General features: G+C 33.5%; 1 protein-coding gene across 2 annotated transcripts in view; it reads left to right on the forward strand.

Moving 5' to 3' along the window:
- Window positions 1-25,194, forward strand: part of LRPPRC (leucine rich pentatricopeptide repeat containing) — a 91,824-nt gene that overhangs the window by 58,134 nt on the left and 8,496 nt on the right. For both annotated transcript variants that reach the window (XM_026695839.2, XM_026695841.2), the window contains exons 25-32: window positions 4,375-4,443; window positions 5,690-5,780; window positions 8,622-8,764; window positions 8,885-8,999; window positions 12,675-12,795; window positions 15,975-16,063; window positions 20,750-20,954; window positions 23,645-23,775. In XM_026695839.2, coding sequence (XP_026551624.1) covers window positions 4,375-4,443; window positions 5,690-5,780; window positions 8,622-8,764; window positions 8,885-8,999; window positions 12,675-12,795; window positions 15,975-16,063; window positions 20,750-20,954; window positions 23,645-23,775 — 964 coding nt within the window. The remainder of the gene's footprint in view (window positions 1-4,374; window positions 4,444-5,689; window positions 5,781-8,621; window positions 8,765-8,884; window positions 9,000-12,674; window positions 12,796-15,974; window positions 16,064-20,749; window positions 20,955-23,644; window positions 23,776-25,194) is intronic.

Raw genomic sequence — 25,194 nt, forward strand, 5'->3', positions numbered from 1 at the left:
ATTAGAAAGACTCAAGTTTTAGAGCAAGAGATTTGAGACCAGGCCAACCTGATAGAGAATGCCAGATTTACCTTTGCTCTGAGCAGCGAGCTAGACAAATGTAGTCTTAAGTGCATACATGTTAAACTGACATTATTGAGTATATTCATGTGCTTTAGAGAACGTTTAAGTTACATAATAACTTTTTATAAAGCTCATGGCATTATTTATGCGAGCATATCAAAATAGTTATTGATTCATGTTTTTCATCCCATTCTCTTATACGTTTTGGGGAGTTCTTAAGGATTTGATCAAAAATCTAAAAGACTTCTTGAGTTCTATTTCTCGCTTCTTTATTACAATACACATGGCTTACTTTCAGTACTATTCCTTTGCAAGATTATTTATTGCCAGATAAACCAATTCTGGCTTACTTTTTACTGATAACCAGGAAGATCTAGGCTTGGGATTTAAAGTGCATTGCAGAGGGAACTTTTCCCACATGCTATGACTTAATTTCTTTTTTAAACTATTTATTGTCTTTAAAGTTGTACGCTACCCAACCTCTAAATACACAAATAGATGTTACTTTATTTGTAAAATAAAGAAGTTCAAAAGAAATTTCACTTCTAACATTATTGACGTGGATGGATAAATATATGCAAATCGCAACATGGTTGTACAGGGAGAAGTAGAAATATATTTTCCGTATATCTGCATATACAAGTAGTCCTTGACTTACGACCACAGCTGAGCCCAAAATTTCAGCTGTTAAGCAAGACATTTGTTAAATGAGTTTTGCCCCATTTTACAACCTTTCTTCAGTTGTTAACTGAATCACTGCAGTCGGTAAGTTAGTAACAAAGTTGTTCAATGAATCTGGCTTCCCCATTGACAGAAGGTTGTAAAAGGTGATCACATTACCCTGGGACATTGGAACTGTCAGAAGTATGAACCAGTTGCCAAGCATTTGAATTTTGATCACATGACCATGGGAATGGTGCAACAATCATAAATGTGAAACAAGGTCATAAGTCACTTTTTTCAGTGCCTTTGTAACTTTGAACAGTCACTAAACAAACTGTTGAAAGTTGAGGACTACCTGTATATTAAACCATGAAGACATTAAAATGACATGTGGTTAAAGCTTTGTTCAGGATAAGGGTTTGGTAATCATTTATCAATCATGAGGAAATACTTCTGTATTTTGATCCTTGCAAGGGCTGAACTTTAGCAAAGAATGAATTATCTGGTTCATGCAGTTGAGGATCTAAAATAACAGAGTTTTATGGCACTTTAAAAAGTCATAAATCTATTTACATAATTTAATCAAGCCCATTTTGTCAGATACATAGACTGTTACCACTCTCTCCAAAAATATAACTAAACCTTCAGATCTTTTGACCTCCTTCCCTGGAAGAGTCCTCAGAATCATATTGGTTTGCCAACACATTTTTTTAATAACAGGATGATCAGAAGGTGCTTCCGTTAGCAAAGGGATTTCTGTTTACTTGGAAAAAGAAGGCTTCAGTTCCATTCCTCTCAAGTTATACAGTGTTGTTACTTTTTTCTTAAATGGGCAGGCATATAAATACAATGAATAAATAAATAAATAAAATAATGAAATGCCAATGAACATGTTGCTCTTTCAATAAAATAATTAAAATGCTGGTTTTACCTCAGTTTCTCTTAATATACAAAATATGCAACAATAAAGCAGATGCTCCCTTAATTATAAAAGCATCTATAGGTAGGTTGGGAGAGAGAGATTAACTCAATAGCAGAGATGTAAATGTGACATAATAGAGAAAAATATACTTTTGACTCATTAGAAAGTAAATATGTCTGAAAATTGCAATAAATGATTAAAAAGTGAAACTACAGGTGAGAAGGAAAAGCTATAAAATTATATTTAGCTTTATAATTTCTATTGGGGTGATTAACAACTTTAAAAACACAAAATTTATTAAAATGCAATACATAATTATAACCCATAATAAAGTATAGATAAATGTTATAATTGAAATGTTAAACTCATTTTTGAAAATGCAGCAGAATGGTTAGAGATAAACTGCCAATATAGACTACTGTAGCAGTCCAAGAGATTTAGTTAATCTGACCTAGATGTTATTTTAATAATTGAGAACACAGTATATGTAAAAACACTTCTCCATTTCAAAATGAAATGGAAGAAGATCCATAGTATAATTCAGTGATCCTTGCAGTGATTGCTGCAAAATAATTTCTTAAGAGAAAAGGATTTGCTACATACACTTTTTCAGATTTTAAAGCTTCTTTAGGTAATTGGCATTTGGAACGTAAGTAATATTGAAAGTTGGAGGTGAAAGTTGAAACTGATTTTTGCCATGTCACAAAGGGGATTATCTGCAATTTCAAATGAAACACTTCTGTACAATGTCAATGGGCATAATGTGTAAAATGTTAATTTTACAGTTGTTGCTTGGTTATTTTGTCTTGTATATTCTCATCAAATTGATTCAGAATGAAATATAAGTGATAATTGAATGAGCTCTTTTTTTTTGTACCTACTTGCAAATATAAAGTGAACTGTAAAATAATATGCAAAGATATTTTATTGATCCTATTTGTCTTATAATCATACTTTATTCTCTTTTGAATATGTATGTGAGAAGGAAATTAAATGCTCAGATCTTTCCAAAATTTTACTACCTATTCTCCTAAGTAGTATCATTAGTGTATGATATGTAACATCCAATAGGTAAAAAAATTGAGTGTGAGTAGCCAAACTTATAAAACAATGACAGTTACTATGGCATTGTTTTATAAGTTTGGCTACTCACACTTCAATTTTTTTACCTATTGGATGTTATATATCATACACTAATGATACTACCCAGGAGAATAGGAATTTAGCAGTAATATAGATGGGTTTACAGAATATACTGAAGCAGTTGACTGCAGAATATTCCTCATGCTTACTGGAAAATACCCAGTAATAACATGGACTACTGGCTAGTAGAGTAGTAAAAGAAATATGTTTTTGAAAAATATATATTCTGTTATAGTAAGAATAGAATGGTTACTAAACGTTATATATCTTTTCATTGTGAGTGATTATTGTGAAGTGACTGTCAGGAAGGCATTTGTGCAGAAAAAAAAGTTTGGAGTTGTGTTGGAGAATTCTGGATGCCTGAGTTTCATTATCAAAATACAATATTTTTATTTTATTTATTTATATCCCTGATTTATTATATACTCCCTAGACCCAAATCCCCTTCTTATATTCAGTGAATCAGAGAGGTGTCTGCCTGAGCCATTTCCAACTATTATCTTGTTTCCCAAGGCTTAAAAAACGGTTTCAGCCCACTTTGCCTATACAAGTAGTCCTCAACCTATAACCACAATTCAGCCCAAAACTTCGGTTGCTAAGCAAGACAATTATAAAGTGAGTTTTGACCCATTTTAAGACCTTTCATGCCACAGTTGTTAAGTGAATCATTGCAATTGTAAGTAACACAGTTGTTAAGTGAATCTGTTTTTCCCATTGACTTTGCTTGTGAGAAGGTTGTAAAAGCTGATCATATGGGACACTGCAACCATCATAAACATGAGTCATTTGCCAAGTGTCTGAAATTTGATCCTGTGACCATGGGGATGCTGCAATGGTCATAAGTGTGAAAAATGGCTATAAATCACTTCTTTAAGTGCTGTAACTTTGAATGATCACTAAACAAACTGTTGTAAGAGGACTACCTTTACTTCGATCAAGGATATTTTACTTACTCTATAGAGTGGGTGGTGAGCCCTTACACATTTTTTCTCTAGCGTTTCCTCTTCAGGATGTACATTGTTTTCTTCTTTATTTTCAAAGTTGTATGCTACTCAAGAGTCTTTGACTACCTTTTAAATTTGACAAATAAGTTTAAAATGCCAAATATTTTGTTATAGTTTTGTGCATGGAAAACAATTTCAAATTGAGCTATTTGTGTTCTAACAAATTACCTTATTTTAAGTGAATCTTATCCATAAATAGGTATATACAAAATTGAAGCCTTTAACAGCAATTAAAGTAGGCAGCATTAGCAGACTAATCTATGACATAAACAAAAATATCTGTTTATTCTTCAGGATAGAATGTCTCAAGGAATAAGCACTTGAAAGTACAGTATTTATATATATATATTCTATCTTGGAATGTTAATTTAAAAGCACAATTCTATTGATACCATAAACTAATTATAAAAAATAAATTTTGTTTTTGCTATTTTAGGAAAAGTAAGAATTTTTCACTATAAAGCCCAGTGGGGGCTCAATTGCCTTTCAGGAAGCCAAATTATAAATTCAGGTTAATAATTTGTTTTGTTGAAATTATCCTTAGAAAACAAATACTTATTTTGAATTCTTTTTTTACAGACACCTGGCTTAAGAGCAAAACCAGAAAGATTGGAATGGTTTGCAAACAGATGTATTACAAATAATAATGTATGTATACTATTAATTTTGATTTGTGTATATTATTGATTCAGTAGAATTCTATCACACTCCTATCAAATCATTCATATCCAAGAACAAATAGATTACTTTCTACAGTGATCATTGAATAGTATTTAATCCAGTTTCCAGATGGCAGCATTGTAATTGCTCTGTGATTAATTATTCTTGATTTCTTATCCTTTAAATCAGTGTTCTCAACCTTGGCAACTTTAAAATGTGTGGGGAATTCTGTGAGTTGAAGTCCACACATCTTAAAGTTGCCACTATTGAGAGACATTGCTATAGATCAGGGATCCCCAAGTTTGGCAAATTTAAGACATGTGGACTTCAACTTCCATAATTCTCTAGCCAACTATGCTGGCTGGAGAATTCTGGGAGTTGAAGTCTACATGTCTTAAAATTGCCAAGTAGATTATATTTAAGGCACCATTATTTTCCCCCTATTCTTCTCAGACTTTACATGAATTGTGACTGTTTCTGGTCAAAAAATAGCTAGTTCAGAATAATGAAATTAGAGAAGGAAATTTAGACCACTTAAACTAAGGATTTGGGGGGGGGTAATTTGGTATTTCTAGTGTTAGAGCAATGCTATATTCCTCCCCAGTCCACCCTTTTCAAGACCAAATATGCCCTTCAACCTTCTCTGTATAGGATTTAAATGTCTCATTCCCTAACTCCTGTAGTCTTAGAAAATATCTATAGCACCAGTAAGATTAAGAACTGAAGTAAACTGTCAGGACTCCGACATGTCTTATGCTATACATATTTTTTAAAAGTGCTATCAACCACTCTCCAACAAAGCAAATAGCTTTCCAGATAAACCTACATATGTATTTAAAGCAGTTAAAGCAGCTGCTGGGATGTTAAACCAAAAGGCAAATGAAAGTGGTTTCATACTAAAAGAGAATATTTGATGGACACATGTATGAATATTATGAATGCAAATATATGAAAATTGCTGTGTTAGATTTATGTAATGTTGTTTGAAATATCTGTGCATGTTTTGAATATTTTTATAGTTCTTTTTGTTAATCTAAGAATTCATAGATTATGAAAATTATTACTAAATCATTGGTGCATGTTTTGAAAACATGTGATTCGTTCAATGTTATTTTCCTATTAATCAGGCCTTCACACCTTTGTCAACATAGATTGTATGGAAAGTTGTATAATTTCCCAATGTAAACAGAAAAAATGAATATTATAATATACATGTTCTGTTTTTATTTTAAAGGGTGAGAGCCTGGAAGCCATGGTAACACTGACTCAAAACCTCTTTGATTGTGATAGAGATAAGATGTATTATTCTCTGTTGTTATTATGCCGTAAGTAAAGTGACCAGTTTTATTTTATGTTTCATAGGCTAGACTTATCTATCATAAGAATATAATTACTAAGCATCTTCCCAAAGGCTAATGCAACTGTAACATGAAAGAATAGATATGTATTCTTACAAGCCTTACAATTAAAAATAAAATGTAGAAACCACCAAGGAGGTTAGATGCACAGAACTTCCATATACCAGACAAGAGTAAATATTATTATCATCCAGTATTGCCTGTTCTGAAAGTTTACAAATCTCCAGAATAGGTATTTCCTACCAGTTCTTAACTGGAAAAGACCAAAGGTCATCTTGAGGCCTTCAGTATATAAAACTTATGAGATAGGCCTCTCTTCCGTATTGCTCAAATAAAAATAGGATTTTGTGTCTAGTTTAGCTTCATCACAAGGAAAAGGACCAAAACAGGTATCTTGCTTATCTTCCCTCCTTACACATTGTTTTAAAAGAGATTTAGAAAACTTAAGAAAGCTGTGATCTGAACTACTGTCCTCTAGATATTATCTAAATGGGCTGGTAACAACCATGGTGGTGGATTCTGTTTAGCCACAAGCATAAAGGTCTGCATTTATTCTTGTTCACATTTGTAACCATTTCCCTGCAACTGAAGGTCTTCATTGGGCCCTCAGTTTCCTCTTCCACCTCCCACTCCCCCTTTACAGGTTCTCTGCAGCTTTTGATTTAAAGATATTGGCATAACCCTATTTTTCCTTCATTTTGACCAGTGCTCATATATTCTATTTAAAGAAAAATTAGGTGGCATTTTTGCATTCATTTCAGCAACTTGTCCAAGGGTGAAATATTCAGTGTGTTTGGGCTACATTCCAATTTACCAGTTGGTTTCTTTCTTTCAGTTCTAAAGTATTAACTTGAATAAGGAGAAACATTCTACAGTTGGCTTACTTTGGTTGAATGATAATTGAAGGTTTTTGTAAACCACCTATTTTCTTCTGCATAGGTGGCATTTATCTCTTGAGGAGTTTCTTTAAAGAGAGTTGCCATTTCCCATCATTCTGTAGTACTAAACCATGTTTCAGAAATTCAAGAAGTGTCTGTGTAATTTCTCCCTTTACTTTGAACTGTCTTGTTTTGCTGTCTGCAAAAGAATTTGAAAAAATGTTCCTCTTTGCTATGTACATAATTGCTTTCAATAGAAGATAGCCAAGTACACTTGCATTCTTCCAATCCTTTCATAATCTTACCATTACATAGGGAACTTGTTAAGCTTTAGAGGAAAATGCTATAAAATTGGGAGCCTCATAGCACAGGGTGATTGCACATTCAACTCGGGGAGATTTAAATTTGGCAGGCATGTTAAATAGCTGAAATTATTATTTGAAAAAAAATCAAAAGTTCATATGTATTTGTACTGTCAAACAGCTTTACAGCTTTTATGTATATATGTTTTAAAGAATGTGTCTGTTACTGTTCAAAGTTGGACCAATATAGCCTCACATTGGTAATTCTATTAAAACTAAGGGTGATTTTTTTTTTTTTTTTTGAGTAGCCTGCATTTTGGATCACAAAATTGGGGAACTCAGAAATTGACTAGAGGCCATGGTGTCTGCTAATTGGCTCCCAGCCTAAGTCACAGAAAAAATGGCCCAGAAAAGATTTATAATTTATTTTTTAAAAACAATTTTCCAAAGTAAACTATGGAATGGCGAAGGATGGAAAAAGTTTGAACCTTTGGGTGTCTGCTGTTGTACTGATCCAGATTGATACCTTTATGCATTACTTTAATGTCAGATGGGAAAAGCTTCTTAGTAGAACTTAAATATGAACGCTGAAAGGTTTCCTTTCATTGCCTGGTCTCTCTTCTGTTTGCATAGGCCAGTTATCCTTGTAAACCCACACAAAATGGAAGGAAGCATTATGAAACTATGTTTAGAATGCAAAGGACTATCTGCTTTTTTTTGCTGAAGCAGATTAACCCACTTCTGCCTCCACAGCTCTGCTTTAGATGGTTTACTATTGGCTTACTATTCAGCAGAAAATAAGCAAAAAAGGGGTCAGAATTTCAATTTCAATAAAGAAACATAGCGTTAGGCTTCAAAGCATATTTTGTCCCCAGTTAGAGATTACTCTCTCCTCCCCAATAGGAATTTCCTCCCTTATACTGACAATATGCCTATGAGGGAGAAATATAAGAAAGTAAATTTTATGAAAAATTTCTCCAGTCAGCAAAAATAAAAGGCACAACCAATTCCTTTATTCAAATTAAAAGAACAGCTTTTTTCTTATAAGATAAAATAATGTGTTCCTTAGTGCTTTATATTTGGTAATTAATTATAATCCTTCATCATAGAAATGAAAGAAAATAGACCCAAGAGCATCCTTGTCTGCAAACTGTATTTAGGATTTATGCTGGTATTTTAAGAAGGGTATTTTATATACTTAGTGTTGTATGAATAAAAATATGAGCAAAAGAACCATATTTCTTTTGTGATCCTAGGGAAGCAGCACATCCCTTTGCCAGAATGAGTGCATAAAAGTACAAACAAACTTGTAAATTATGACACTTTGTCAAACTTTGCTTAAGCACTTAGGCAACCTCAACAACAGCTATTTTATTTCCAAAATGAATATAGAGTTGAAACAAGTTATTGAAATAAAATCTTCCTTCTCTTGGTAAACAGTGGTGTTCCCATGATTGTTTCATAAAATGTGAAGCAGAAAGAACAAAGTACTTTTTATTTTAGTTTATTAGTTTTAGTGGAGTTTTTTGCTAAAATATTTGAAATCTTTGTTTTTTGTGGTAACATGTTAAAATACATTTATCAACAGTGCATAGGTGTCATTGTTTTCTCTTTTCTTCTTCTTTCAGAGAAAAATAATGATTTGGAAAAGGCTGAATCTGTTTGGACTAAAATGCAGGAAGAAAACATTGTTCCCCGTTCAAGAACTTTGCATTTGCTAGGACATATTTTTAAAGCTAATAATCAGAAAATTCCATTTACTGTACCTGAGGTAAATTAGATTCAGAGTTTTTATGATGAAATACCTACATTAGAATAATTCTTTTTAATTAGATAATAAGTTTCATAAATTATGTATTTAGAAAAATAAAGACATTTGTTTCTTTTTAAGAACTGGTATGAAAGCGATGATGATTCTGCAGCAATTGGCTTGTCATCACTTCCTCAGCAATCATATCAAGTTAATGAAACAATAAATGAATTTTGCAGAAATGATAAACACAGAGGTAAATCAGTTTTGGCTTCTTAAATCTTTGTTGAATATATTATTAACTTTTTCTGTACAGTTTTTTTCTATGAACACACAATATAACTGCAACTGAAAACTTTAGTGCCAGAATATTTACATATATATGTTACCTGAATCTACTGTACCACATTTTTATAAGACTTGGTTACTGTTCTAATTTTGTTCGTTTTGCTATCTGACAAGATACAGTATCTTGTTATACTGGAATGATAATATATTAGGATGGGGTAAATGCCACCCCAGAACAAGAGCACAGCAGGATAGAAATACTCTAAAATAGAGATTGTGAGGCTATAGCTTTTCTTGCTATATCTGTCTTTCCTGGAGCCTGTTTCCTGTAGACAAAACAGTTAATTCATTGCCCCCAAGCATAAGGAATTTGGAGTTTACTAGCCATGGTGGCTCTTTTCTGGGCAGACACTACCCAAAATAGCCTAGAATTTTGAGCTAGATGAATGCCACCGGAAGTCAGTTAAGGCTGAAGAACTGATACAGAGATTCTGCCTGCTTCCGTGCTCTTATTGGGCCCATTCAAGGCTGGAAAATTGTTTGGAGAAGCCATAGAGATTTAAGAAAAAAAAGCTGTATCCCTATCAAACAAAATTTATGAAAGTAAGGGTAGTAGGACTCCAGGTTATTTCTGTATTTCCTTTAGTTCTTACAATTCTAGTTCCTACTGTTCAAAACATGCTGGGAGAAGAGAGACTTCCAAACAAGCTCCAGCAAGAGTGAACATTGTTTTTCCCCACCCAGCAAAGAGGAGGAGCAAAAATGGGTGCCTTAGCCTCAGTTAGCTGAATTTGAAAGGTCTTTAGGATCATATGACAACCTTTCCCATTCATTATAATGGGAAAGAATCCATTCCTTCTCTCCCCAACAGATATTCTTCCCTTTCCAGGTAGATGAAATCTTGTATGAAATGAGCATGTGAGCTATTTATCAAGTTGTCACTTAATCATGAGCTTTGTTAAATACTACCAACTTAACCCATCCAAAGAGACATTCAGTAAAAGTGTGCTGCAGAAGGTAATTCCTATACAATTGAGCTCCTTTAATAAAAGCTAAGCACTCACAGTTTGTTTGTTCCACTATCAAATGTTATTATGACTGTGTTGAAGGAAAGCAATGTGTTAGACTTATCATGAAAGATCATTTTCTGCAATGGAGAAAGAACAGCCAACTTACCCTTCAGCTATCTTCATTGAGTATCAAGAGGGAGAGAAATGTCTCAGTACCTATCTATACCTGCAGCCAATTTAATATAGTTTAATATTTATTCCTAACTTCTAAAGTGTTCCATCTTTGGAAGGAGGGATGCTTGGAGTGGAATTGGCATATTAGCCTCATTTCCTCTTATTCAGTATAATTGACTAGGCTTTCTTTTAATACTAGAATAATTATTTTGTTGCTAATGAGATATTAAGGCCACACGTGGGATACTGCATCCAGTTTTGGTCACTACATTACAAAAAAGATGTTGAGACTTTGGAAAAAGTGCAAAGAAGAGCAACCAAGATGATTAAAGGCCTGGAGACTAAAACATATGCAGGATTTGGGTGTGGCTAGTCTAGAGAAAAGAAGGACTTTGGGGGTGGGGGGAGAGACATGATAACAGTATTCCAGTGTTTGAGAGTCTATGGAGATTCTCAGTCACCGAGGTCATGGTTGCCCCAAGGGTGCCATTTATCAAGAGACAACTAGACTTTCTGGTTTTTCTTTGAAAACATTTTGCTTCTCATCCAAGTTTTTTCTTTGAAGACATCTGCTTCTCATCCAAGAAGCTGAAACTTCTTCAGCTCTGACTGGGTAGTGTGGAATGGAAGGATTTATACCCCTTGCAGACAATGGTCATTTGCATTCTTTTAGCAAATAGTTAATCACAGCCTTAAAAAAAAAATTAATGCAAATTACCAGCTGTCTGCAAGGAGTATAAGTCCTTCCATTCCCTACCATTCAGACAGAGCTGAAGAAGCTTTTTGGATGAGAAGCAAAATGCCTTCAAAGAAAAAACAGAAAGTTCAGTTGCCTCTTGGAAAAAAAAAAAGTACCTTTGAGACAGTATTTGAGAAGTTGCCCCAAACCAGGAGAGGGTGAACTTATTTTCCAAAGCACCAGAAGTTAGGACAAGAAACAATGGATGGAAATTAATCAAGCAGAGAAGCAACCTGCAATTAAGAAGAAACTTCCTAACAGTGAGGATAATTAACCAGTGGAACAGCTTCCCTTCAGAAGTAATGAGTACTTCATCACTGGAGGTTTTTAAGAAGAGACTGGACAGTCAGTTGTCTGAAATGGTATCGGGTCTCCTACTTGAACAGGAGATTTTAACTAGAAGATTCCAAGGTTCCTTCCATCAGTATTTTGATTAATTAATAACTTCAGAAAACATGCCAGCTAGCCTGCAACAGATATTCTTCAACTTGTTGTCTTCATGTTTTTTCTTTAATCTTGACTCCCAATGATCAAATACTATTTTCTTAAGTAAAGCTATCAAGACTTAACTTGTACTACTGTCCTACAACTGTATATTGTGTGTGTGTATATGTGTTTCATTTCACTGAATGCAGTAACCTAGCATTAACATATACCTGGTACTTTAGCTACAGTAATCTAGATGCTAAAATACTGTAATTGCAAACATAATAAAGAACAAAAAGTAATGAATATTGACCTAAAGCTGTGTGTAAATTGTTACACATACTTGTTTCAATGCAAGATCTTATGAACATATTCTTGATCACTGCAACATTCACCAAATTTCATGATACCTTTAAGAATAACATAATAAAAGATTTGCATCTATTTAGCCAGTACATGTAGTCTAATTTTTCAAATTCTGTCTCACCTATTCTTCATTCAGTTTTTTTAATCTATTTTCAGATATTCAAGGCATATATAAGCTTATGTGTAATATTTCATTATAATGATTGAAATGACTTTCTAAAGTAAACTGTTGAACAGTGGGGAGGGGGTTTCAGATATGTAACATTTATTTTTAGAGCAGATTAATGTTTTGGTGGGACATTCACATCTGCTTAATCTTGTTCAGAAAAGTAAATGATTAAAAGAATACTTCTCTTTTCCTCCTTGGCTCCCTCTTCTTGTAATGTCTTTTGACTGTCAGTTATTGTGAATGTGTGAAATAAAACCATTAATCAGTCAGATAAATGCTGTTGTAGTATATTTATAAATGGTATGTTTCTGTGTAAATCTAGTTGTAAGCAAATAATTTCATCTCTCAAAAGTAGAAATACTGCTAACGTTTCCAAAAAATTTCTGGGATAAATATTAACCATTGTAACTATCACAAGAATCAGGAATTATCTTAAAATTGAATGTAGAGTATTCTTAAATGAGTAGCATTGCAGTGATTTGACAGTGACTTTGAAAAGGGCTGTTTTGTGACTGGCTAAGACATAACTTATTTCTCACTGGTTCCCTTTTAATATGAAGACAAATTTAAGTTGCTAAAAGTTCAATAGAAATGAGATTTTTATTGGACACTAAAACAGCTCTTAAATATAGCTTTGAGCTCAGAAAGAAGCAGCGAAACAGGTTTGTTTCACATGCTGTTATAAAGAAAAGATGGGAATTTTATTGTGCCATTTCAATAAACTCTGACACATTTATTGCTTTTTAAATTCTTTTGCAGAGGCATACAGACTTTTTCTAATGGCGAAGGACTTTGTACTTAATGTCAGTTGTTACAACAATCTTATCAAAGTATTGCTCAGCCATGGTTGTCTTGAAGAAGCAATGGAAGTTAAAAAAATGTAAGTCATTTTATGTATGCATCTGTTTTATGTCTAGGTAGTCCTGGGATCTGAAGACCAGAGAACAAATATTGCAAATGTTCTCTTGACAAAATCATATGAATAGGAATAAATGTTGTTTAGTACATCAGACAGCTGTGCTTCATGCATAAAATCCCCAGTGTGGAGTAGAGATCTGAATATGCAGCTATGCCACACATTTCTTCAATAGCTTGAATCTCTTAAAAGAACTTACTTGAAATAAACTTATTAGCATGTGGACTAATTTTATATCAATAGTGAGAAAGACAGATTACATACAGAAGATTGTCTCTGTGGCCAGCATATCCAACTGTAATCTAATCCATCAAACTGTAGAAATAGCAGTGGTGGGTATCAGCTGTAATATTGAGACTGTTAGAGGAATGAATTATCTTTACAGTTAGCTTACATTGTAACCAAAAATGAGAGAAAAGTTTGAAATCAGAAGATTGTTGAAAGGGACAGTATTAGATTAAATTTATATAACAAAAACAACAATAATAGTATTAAATAGCTACTAGAACATAATCTGAGATTTTTGTATGTTCAAAAAAATAGAGATTTATATTAAGTAATTAATATACAGAAACACAAAATGACCAAAAAGTTGACTAATTTTCAAAAAATAATCTGCTAGAAATAAAGATTAACATGAACAGAAAACAAAGCACGATTTAAATTGTGAACTAATTAAAATTATACTGAAATTATTTAAAATAGGATGATAAAGTAAAATTTAACTTCAGTATTTAAACCCTAAAATCTTATCTGTATTTCACTATGTTTGGACATGTTCCTCAGCTACGAGTTAAATGGTTACTAGTAAATAACAGAAGGTTCATGTGAATTAGCTTTAGCTCTACAGTCCTTTCCAGTTGTCCTCCCAAATACATGAAATCTTGCTGTTGTACTTTAACTAATTCTGCTTTAGCATAATTTAGCATGGTGTTTCAGATCCAACAAAACTATGTTTAGCCTTTGTTATTATTATCTTTATTCATTTATTTATATCCTGCCTTTATTGTTTGTAAAAATAACTCAGGATGGCGAACATACCTAATATTCTTTCCTCTTCCTATTATTTTAAATAAGCAAGTAAAAACAAAAAAAGCATGGGTTTTGAAAAATAACAAAATAAAAACCATCATGTTTTCTTCACTGATATTCTAGAACAAGAGAGAGTGAGAGGCAGTATACTTCATTTATATATCTAATGCTCAGCTAAATCATGCTTTACCATTGCCTCCAAAATGGATTGCAATATAGATACTAATCCAGAAAATAAAGAACAGAGATTCTCTTAACGAAATGGCAGCCTTATGTAAAAAAGAGGGTCTTCTATAAAACCTGCTCATTTTGCTACATTTTACATTAATTTTGATAGGATACACATACCTTAGGTGTCAAAACAAAGAATTTTCAGGATTGCTCGGTAAGTTGCAAACAAATCGCGAGGACTGTTGAATATTTAATAAATTATAGAGAAATAGCTTTTCATCACATTGGCAAAGGTTAACACTTGGTAAAAATTTAAGCAGGGCAATATATCAGAACACAATACATTTTACATAGTCTATTACCAGCAGACACAAATAATAATAAAATTATAATAATGTGGTAATCCAAATGAAATACAATAAGATTGTATATTGGGAAAGGAGAATTCCAAAATCAGGTTATTTTGGAGGGGAGTTCTACCTAGCTTACAGTAAGGAAGAAATAATAATAAGTCATTATTTTCTTTTTCCTACCTGTATGGGTAAATATTTAATTTTTTTAAAAAATCAATAATTTCTGATAAATTGGAAATACTGAATATTAGTGACTTTATAGAAACATATTTTTTATTATTATTATCACCCCAAAGATATCGATGAAATTTAACTATAGTTCTAAAAAAGAAATGTAAAAGTTTTGAAATAAGGGATTAGATCTGTAATAACAGCAACACTTATGTAATTGCACTGAAGATTGGAAGATTGGGGAAAGTAAATCCTTTGTAATATGTCATTTACAGTTCTATGCATGAGTTTTTGACTTACAGGTTTTGACAGATGGGGCAAAAGGAAAAAAAAGAGCAATGAAGGCTTAGGCAGAGATTAAGCGGATTGGTTTGGAAGAGTAAGGAAATCCTGAGGGCCCAGAAGCTGAAAGTGACTGAGAGGAAGGTCATATTATGAATTTAGTGGAGGATTTTCTTGAGATTGGGGAGAATAATTTAGCAATGACTCTATTTCCTAATCCGCTCAGTTCATAAATTCAGAAAGTTGGGCTCTTCTGTTGTTTCTCACAAGATGATCCCCGTGATTTATCCTGATTGTTGATACAGCAAATGGCCAGCCATGTATTTACTCCTCTCAGGGGGAATTTTAAGAGTAAAGTCTATATTTAATTATGTGGGAACCGTTTAAAGCCATGGACATGAAAATAGAAAAAGGTTTTCTGATCAGCGTGTTCAAGGGTTGTTTTTCAAAAGGACTTAAATATTAGTAAAGCTAATTTCTTCTTGCAGTTTCTGGTAAGTGAAGTTGTTCATTTTTGCTTTGTTTTTGTCTTTTAAATTACAGAATTAATGAATGATGCAATTTAGTTATAGGACAGCAGAGTAATACATAAAGTTTTTTTTTAATTCTGCACATGTCTAGATGACAAAAAAATGAAAATTAAATCAACCAAATTATACAGAACTGGTTCATAATATCCCTTTGATTTGTATTTAAAATATACTGTGCTGAAAATAAATGTTTCATTTTTTATTGCAGGAAGAATGGTTTTACATTTTATAATTATGGTGACTGTTTTAAAAAGAAGAACAAAGTATCCCGCTTAGGATACAGCAGAACAATAGTGGGCATGCAGTTATTTTCGTCATGTAATATGTCAGCATTCAAGAATCTGAACCGATTGTTTAAAAAAATCTTGTACTTTGTTTCTTTTGTTGCTCATTTCCAACTTTGTCATCTGTCAGAATGCACAAAAAAATTATCCTTCTATAACCATTGACAGGATAACACAAAAGCTGTCTCCAGGTCGATATTTTGCAGCAATATTTTTAACATACGAACAGTAGTTTTTATAATTTCACCTTGGTGCTCAACCATTTATTATCGTATCAGAAGCATGTCAGTAATTCCTTTCTAAATGTCTGCTTCTTTTAGCGCTAAGAACCACATCAAGGGCTTCGTGCTGAACGATGCTGCCAGCAGCCTCCTCATCTTAACGCAAGTTAGGCGGGATTATTTGAAAGGTATGTCACAATGCTTGACCTTTACGTCACATTAATGCCTCTGCAGATTTTTCTTGTAACGCCCTTCGAATACTTGGATAAAGGAGTCCATTTAGCAAATTACCTGCTTATCAAGCGCCTTTTGTGGTAGCTGAGAGACGTAAATTACTGTACATGCATTTATAATACAGCTTGAATATGAATGTACTTGTCATTTGACCACTTAGTCCAGTTTCCGTTCCATTTAACACAAGATGGGTTTTCTTAAGATGAATCACAGCTCTTCAGACATGCAAAATTTGTGTTCCAGAACGAGAAAAAGTACAGGCTTTCAAATGTGTTAAAATTCACAGCACAATTCATTTTGCTTTGGAAATTAACATACCTTAGAGCATCTGAAACAATTCCCAGCAGTTTCTTCCTGCACAATGTGTTGGTAGCACCAGATATCAAGTGAGTTAAATTGAGTGTTAAATGTGCGTGGCTGTGCACTAAATGTTTATAGTACTGATTTTTTAAAAACTTCATCGAATACTTTTAATAGTTCTCAATGCCAGCAGTAATAAAACAGACATTGTCCTTTTGTGCTCTTTGTAAACTTATTTTGCCTAGTAACAGCAGTATTGGCTAAACAATGTAAATGCAGTAGTGGACAATTTTACTATTCTATATTCATTGATTTGAGTCCAGATTAGATTCATCTTGAACATCGGCCTTCAGAATCTACTGGTTTTCACATAATAGCAAGAAGGCCAGTCAGGTTTAGGATCACTGAACTTGCACAAATAACAGTTTTATAGCACAGTTGTTGTGGATTGCTGATGGAAATTTCTTTTGTGTTTTCATCATATGCTTAAACGCATCTTTTCCATTTTTTATTTCATTTTTAATCCTAGTTTAGCAAATGACCTTCTTTTAAGATAGGACTGTTGCTAAATCATTTAGTTTCATGAATTCTCTGAAAAATATATCTTAGTTTAAATACATTGGAGTTGGATAATCTGTAGCCAATAACATTATATGGTTCTTGGCTTAATTAAACAGCTCTTTAAGTTGTAAAAGTTAAGATCTCTGATAAGAAGTGCCTGTCCTTTAGCGATCTATGGTGTGGGAAGAAGTGAAGGCGTCTGAAACACCACAGAAACAAAGATTATCAGGAGATGAAAAAATATAGGAAAAACTGTGGGTGGCCTGTCCATGTTTTGCTTTGGCCCTACTTACGTTCTACTTAAGCTCCACGTGGTTCCTAAGTGATTATCCCCAGGGAATCCTTTCAACAGAACTAATCGCCCCTCAATCAGCTGCCATGACCCTATAATGCCAGACATGATATCCTGAATCTCAAAGTCACTGGGAGAATAGTTTCTCATCTCTATCTTCCCTTGAGACCAGTACTTAAGCAAAATTTCTACAGCATAGAGACCTCTTGCTGTTCTCCCATAATTTGCTTTTTTGGCTCCCTCTTGGACAGCAGGGTGGAATAAAGAAGTAAAGGATGCAGTAAAATATTGCAGATAGATTGGCAGGGACTTCCTGCTTCAAACCATTGAACTTGAACTTCTTTGCTTTTATTTGACCTCTGATTTCTACAAATGTGTCTGCTTCCCTTTAGTTTTCCCTTTCTCTTGTTGGATACCTCCTGGCTTTCCCCCCAAAATGGCTAATGAAACACTTGCAAGTCTTGAGAACATTTTCTCAGTACTGAGTGCGTTAATCCTGTTTCTCTGTGCTGTGCTTTATTTATCTAACCAATTTTTGATTCTTTAGAGCAGAGCAGGGAAGCTAGGATAAAAACTGTACAACTGAAATTGGATGGATTCTGTATTTTAAAAATACTTGATACTATGTGCTGATATGATCTACCCAGACCAAGGATGCTCCAGTGAAGGAAATTCATGCCTTGATCATTCAGAGTTGGCCTACTACAATGTGGGGCTCCACATTGTAGTAGCCTCAATTGGCACAAAACTGGATGGATGATTTGTGTCGGGCAAATTGTGCAGTCACTGCAGTGGTTTCAAAATTGACTTCTAGGCCCAAATCAAAGTGTTAGTTACTATTTCTAAATCTCTTTACAGTGCAGTATGAGAATATGTCAGGCAACACCTCGCCAAAACTGAGTCTGACCACTCCATTCCCCTAAAAGAAGACCTGTTGCCGGTCCCCATCCTCAGATGATTTACTGGCATGGATCCAGCAGCAGGTCTCCATTTTATGGAACACTCTTCTGGAGATACAGGTGGCCTCTAATTTGTAGACCTTTCTAAACCTATCCAGAGCAATGCTGTCCCAGCAGGTGTTTGGCTTTAAGTTAATTTCATACAGTAGTGGTGCAATATGTTCATTTTGTATTGATTGTTTTTATTACTTCCATGGGATATTAATAAATCATAAACTAAGTTCAACAAAAGGCATATACTGTACTATAAGACAAAAAGCACAGTGCAACATACCTCCTTTGCTTAAGTTGCTTAAAAATGAGATATTACACTAGAGCTGTCTGGTAGAACTGGTTAGAATGTGTTGTTGTTTATATGAAAATAGTGTATTTTACTGGCTTTGGGGGTGGTGAATAATGGGATATATATGCATTTGTTGCACTTACTGAGTGCATCAGAATTTTTAACATGAAAATTAATACATAGCCATTGTGATTAAAAATAGGAAGAATTATGATCTTGGTCAGTTATACATACAAATCAGATGTGGATAGACAGAGTCTAAATTATAGTCAATTTTCATTAAGAAAATAGTCACATTTTTATAGTGAAATTTTGATTTTCCATTTAGTGCACTTCAGAAGCAACATTTTTTAAAAAGATTTCATCTCCAATTATTTATGTGAAGCAGTCTAAACAATTTTTACATCCTTTATCTAATTATCTAATTTATGTTTTTACAAAATGATACAAGTTAGCATAAAATATCAGTTATATAATGATACATTACTTCAGTTTGATTTAATAGACATTGATTTAAATGGGGACTATTCCTCCTTATCCTAACTCCAATGGTCCATTAAATCAAAGATTTATTGGAAAAATGTTAGTGTTGAGATTCTGGAGATACATATATACAAATTGAATTGAAATGGAAAAGGGCTAGTCACATAGCAAGAAGAACTGATGGCAAGTGGACCAAGGCAATCATAGAATGAATTCGACTTGATAAAAAGCATTTACAAAAGAGGCTTAAATAAGATGGATTGACGACACCAGCAAGTATTGCAGACCCCATTGGCAAAAGAAAGCTCAGAACTATATTGGTTGGAAACATGCGGAAGAGGCCTTCATTCTTCAGTGGATACAAAATGGCTAAAATGATGATAAGTATATGTGTGTACATACACACATGCACATATATATGATAATAAAATAAATACATGTTGCTCTTCATCTAATTAGTATTGATGAAAACTGCATGTGTATGCATGTGTGTATTTTAATATTACCTTTTCATTCTTGGTATCCATATGTGTGTCTGTGTGTATACATACATATACACATACATGAACCAATTCCTTTTAGCTATGTCAATGTGGCTTGTGAGGGAAGGAGCATCAGAAGTTTAATTTTAATTTTTAATTATTTACGGTAGGTAAGTAAATGTGGACAGTGAGAACATTTGGTATTTTGAAAAAATGTTCTGAGTGCTCTAATAAAATAGCTGCTGCATCTATTACCTATTACATTGATTAGGATGGAGGCACGGCCAAGCACCAAACATCCATTCACCTGAAGTCAAACTGTTGTGATTACTTCCCACCCTTTTCCTTTACCATATGATGCTCTCTATCACCATAGAATATTTCTGTTTTCCTGTTTAGATATCACACTATATTTTCTATGTCTATTATTGTAAGATAAGTACACAGCTTTTGATTAGCTATAAATGTGTTCCGTACACCTTTTCCCAAAGATTTTTGGAAGGAATGTTTTAACTTTTCTATTGTTTTAACTTTTCTACTGTTACTGTTAGCTATGGGACCTGCACTTGAGAATTAAGCAAAAGAGATTAGGGTATTTTGATACATGGTGGAGATTTTCATCATCAAAATTCAGTAGAATACATAATAAAGTGATGATTTTCTTTTTCATGTTACCATTTTCAATAGCTAATATCAAAAGTTGGACTGAAAGTTACCATAGGTGAGCATTATTGATTGTGGACCAACTGCATAGTTAACTGTTGAACCACTCCAAGATGGTAGTGCAGGTTCTAAAGATATCTTAGTGGTTAAAAAAACATTAAAATTACCTGTTAGACCATCGGTCAGCTTAACAAATCTAGAAAAATGACGCTTGAGGAGGTAGTAGTATAGAAACAGTGTATTTTCCTATCTAATATGCATGATGACCTACTATTTAGTGTAGAATAGAATAGAATAGAATAGAATAGAATAGAATAGAATAGAATAGAATAGAATAGAATAGAATAGAATGAATACTTTATTGGCCAAGTGTGATTGGACACACTTCCTTAGTGATAAGGAAGTACTTTTGGAAATGTGGACTTCAAAATCTTACATGCAAGATATACATAGCAACATATAATTGCTTTCAGTAAACAGTCTAAAAAGGCAATGGTAGGTTGAGCAAAAGAATTGGTAAGATTTTTCCTTCTCTCATTAATTAGATTTATGAATATGCAATGTAATATCAAGATCTACTGTTTTGAATAAAGTGTCTCTTTTAATCTATTCAACAGAAGCAATGTCTTCCCTCCATACACTTCTTAAAAATGGTAAGATACCCAGTCAACTAGCAACTACTCGGCTTGTTCAGGCATTCGCTCAGAAGGGAGATGAAGAGAGTATAAGGGAAATTGAGAAATTAATAGAACCCCTTCAAGGGATTCTTAAGTTGCCAAGAATGCTTTTCATCAACAACACTGCATTGGCTCGCATCAAAAAGTAGGTAACTTGATAATTGGTACCACTTCTTTGTACTAGTATGAAAGCAGGGTTATGGTGAACTTGTTGTTTTATCAGTAATCTTTTCTTCGTAATAGTTAAATACTTGAATTGGCTGCCATTGAAGATTCTTATCCCAGAAAGAATGAATATTGGAGTCTATTTAATGAAATGCAAAAACTGCAGATTATTGGATAAGTGAACTTTTGCAATTGGCTAATGATATCAAACTCTTCCCCCCGCCTTTCAGTTGTGTCCAACTCTTGTAAGACTTCCTGGACAAGTCTTTGCAGTTTTCTTGGCAAGTTTTTTTAGAAGTGGTTTGTCATTGAATCCTTCCTAGGACTAAGTGAAAGTGATTGGCCCAAGGTCACCCAACTATCTTCATGCCTAAGGCAGGACTAGAACTCATGGTCTCCCAAGTTCTAGCCTGACAACTTAACCACTACACTAAACTGACTCTCATATCAAACATTCGTGTTTATGAAATTTTGTCTACTTGAATGAAACGTTGCTATAAATGAGCTAACTCTTGCTAATACTGTAATTCGCAGCATAGTGCACAACTGTTTATAGCAGTAAGTTTTACACCTGTGTTAAAATTGTTTTGAACTCTTGTTATAATGCAGAATAATAAAAGATTAGCCTTAAAGATTGTGAGTTCCTTAAAATAAATAATTACATTTGTCTGATGGAATGTTTGAAAATTCTTTTCAGATAATAGAAGGCTAGGGAACATATTACATTCCAATTATACTGTCTCTCTTCTCTTTACAGTATTAGTACATAAATATCAACTGTATGTTTTCTGATGCATACTGCCTTTATTGAATGGTTTCATAGTATTTATTTAATATGGAGTGTTGGCTTATATCCATAAAATCTTATCTCTGCTTCTGTATGCATTGAAGAAATTTTAAATATACCAGTTAGCTGAATCCTGTCCTATTTATTTCACTCTTACGCCAGCCTCTCAAATAAATGTGGTTGTTTTCTCATAGTCGGTTGTTTGATAGAATATGTTACAAATATGTATACCCCAGACATATATTGATGATAGTCCTAATGAAGACTGATGAAGTATTTGAAAAGATAGAGAAGTTTGGTAGAAAGATCGAAGAAACATTTTAACAGATTCATGTTTATGTTCTCTGTTTCTGGACATGGATTAGCATTCTTCTAAGGAGAAAACGGTGGCTCATTGGCTAAGACGCTGAGCTTGTCAATCAGAAGGTCGGCAGTTCGAATCACTAGCACTGAGTAACGGAGTGGGCTCCCATTACTTGTTCCAGCTTCTGCCAAAATAGCAGTTCGAAAGCATGTAAAAAATGCAAGTAGAAAAATAGGGACCACTTTGGTGGGAAGGTAACAGTGCTCTGTGCGCCTTTGGCATTTAGTCATGCTGGCCACATGAGCACGGTGACGTCTTCGGACAGCACTGGCTCTTCGGCTTAGAAACGGAGATGAGCGCCGCCCCCTAGAGCCAGAAATGACTAGCATGCATATGCGAGGGATCTTTTACCTTACTAAGGAGAAAGAAGCTTTAAAAATTCTTAATACCAAAATCCTTCATTAAAAGCAGTTTAAAAAACTAGACTTTTGGAAATGCTTGAAGGATCAATCTTCTCTTTTAAACATCAGTTTAACATCAAGAAAAGTCCAAACTACACCTATACAGTTGTGTCAGGTAGAAGAACATGGTAACAAGCAAACCTTTTTGCCATTTTATAGCCCAGTTGTCTATTTATTTGCCATAGTCCATTTTGATCAATCAGTTCAGACATGATGTCGGCTGTCTCCAGGGAAAAAATATTGCTGCATTTAGAATCAGGTACCTTTCTAAATTAGCAGTTAAATATGAACTTTCAGATGTCTTCTGGTATCTTAGGCATGTTATTTGCCTAAGTGTATCCACATATTGTTGCAGCCAGACTCTGAAGAGCTGTAATCTGCAACTCTTTAAAATCCAAGGCACAATAAGTTGTGTTTATTTCTTATGGCTACAGTACTTTCATCATATGTTGCCATTTCTATTACACTAGAAAGTAAAGATATGTGAAAAAAACATTAAACCTGTCCATGAGTAAGCTTAGAGGGACACGAAGGTGCAAATTTCACATATTATGATGCAGATGATGAGGCCAACATACTTGTGTCAGATATTGTGACATGAATTCTATCCTTTCTGCAGTGATATCATGACACACACATCTTCATTTTGACACCACCCTGGTTGGTACAGACACTGGTGAACATGTCACATTTAATAGAGTTGTGTCTATATCCAAAAAAGTAACTATGGAAAATTCAATAAAGTATTTAATATTATAAACATGCTGTTTTTTTCTTGTAGCTTTTGTTTTAATGGGAATATTTTTATTTTTTACTTCCCCATATTTCAAAATAACCCACGTGTTATTTTGTTCTGTTACCAAAAAAGTAATGTTATTCAACAGTAGAAAAAGGTTATAGTTCATTTTTGAAGGAAATGGCATTAGTGCTTATGTTATGCTTAAGTTTCACTTTGTGTTATAACAGTATCTGCATGAGTGGAGTGATAAGTACTTTTAACATTGCTATTCTGTGTAATATTAATGTAGTAATAGAATAAAACATTCATGGTCTTGCTTTATTGGCATATGAACACTAACACTAGCAACTTAGCTAATGTAGCTTTTTACTTTCACCAGCAATAACTGCGATGCTGCCATAGAATACATTGAGGAGAAATTCATTTCTAGACAACTGACTGAAGATGCAAACCTATCCTTTGTATTCAGAAAATTGATAGAAGACAAAGAGGAAACAGCTTTGGAAAAACGTAAGTTAGTGTAACAAAAAAGTCCACTGATATCATTGGCATACAAAAAACTTCAGTAGCTGCTTCTGTAAATTTTTCCTACTTGGTCAGTTCTTGAAGCAAGCAGTGTTTTTAAGCCTTATATAACTCACTTCATGTTAATTTCAAAAGTAGCATCACTTATAATGGTATCTTAACTGCAACAAACAGCCTACAGGAATATATTTCGAACTTGACAACTTTAAAATGTTTGGATTTCTGGGCTAGGAAGTACATGCATCTTAGAGTTGCCAAGTTTGAAAAACATTGAGCTAGGTGATCACCTTTAGTAAATGTTGGGCTGCATGTTTCTCAGGGCAGGGTCGGACAGCAAGACGAGTTTTGACATTGGAGGAGAAGCATCTCAAGTGATTTCTAGATAGCTGGGAAATAGAATTCTGAGATGAGATCGCCTCTCTGCCTACAAAGGAGGCAGAGTTAAATATATAATCCTACCAATAATACTGTAGGATTGCTGTGCTGGTAGTTTTAATTCTTTATTTGTATAAATAAGGTATTCATTACTTCTGGTTTTGTCTCAAAAACTTTTCCACCTGAAGAGTACTGTCAAGACAGCCAACAGACAAAAATAAAAAAAATCAAATGGAACTATTTGAATAGAAAAAAGTTTTTAAAAGCACAGTTAAACTGATCATCAGTTCAAGTTGAAGGGTGAAATCACCACTTTTTGATTTTTGGCATACTTTTACAGTGTAGTTTATATCATAAAAAGTTTAAAGAATAAAATATGTTATGAATTAAAAAGAAGCAAAAACTGATATACTGCCATTAAAAATATTAAAATTACAAGACTGTACCCTGTTTATATATTCTTTTTAAGCTTGTTTTCTTACTTTTTAATGTTTAATTTTAACGTTTTAATGTTCTAATTGTTTTATTGCTGTTTTATGGTATAAGCCACCCAGAGTTGCCCAACAGTGAAATGTGAAATATAAATTAAATTAAGATGGCTGAAACACCAACATTTGAAGGACCTGGGGTGTGTTTTTTTAATGCTTATAAATAACCTTGTTAGCCTCTTACAAATGTAATCAGAAAAGCAATCTCAACGTACAGTTTCATTTATTGGGCTTAATATTAGAAAATTAGGGGTTAGAATACAGAATCTTGAAGACTAAATAAACAAACAGCCTATGTCCATTCTTAATTACCATGGAATTTATTAAGATGATGTGTCTCTGAATTATTTGAACCACTTTGAATAACTTCCTTTTTACATTTTTTATATGATAAAAAGTCAGGTTGGAGGCCATGATGGTCCAATCAAAGTTTTCTCTAATATGTGATGCAGATGTTGACATTTTTACCATTTCCTATGGGTTACCCCTGCATTGCGACATCTATCTGCAGTTTGCTAGTAATTTTGAAATATTCCCTTTT

The sequence above is a fragment of the Pseudonaja textilis genome, chromosome 1, assembly GCF_049901715.1.
Source record: "Pseudonaja textilis isolate UNSWEBS1 chromosome 1, rPseTex1.2, whole genome shotgun sequence".
In the NCBI taxonomy this organism is placed as follows: domain Eukaryota; kingdom Metazoa; phylum Chordata; class Lepidosauria; order Squamata; family Elapidae; genus Pseudonaja; species Pseudonaja textilis.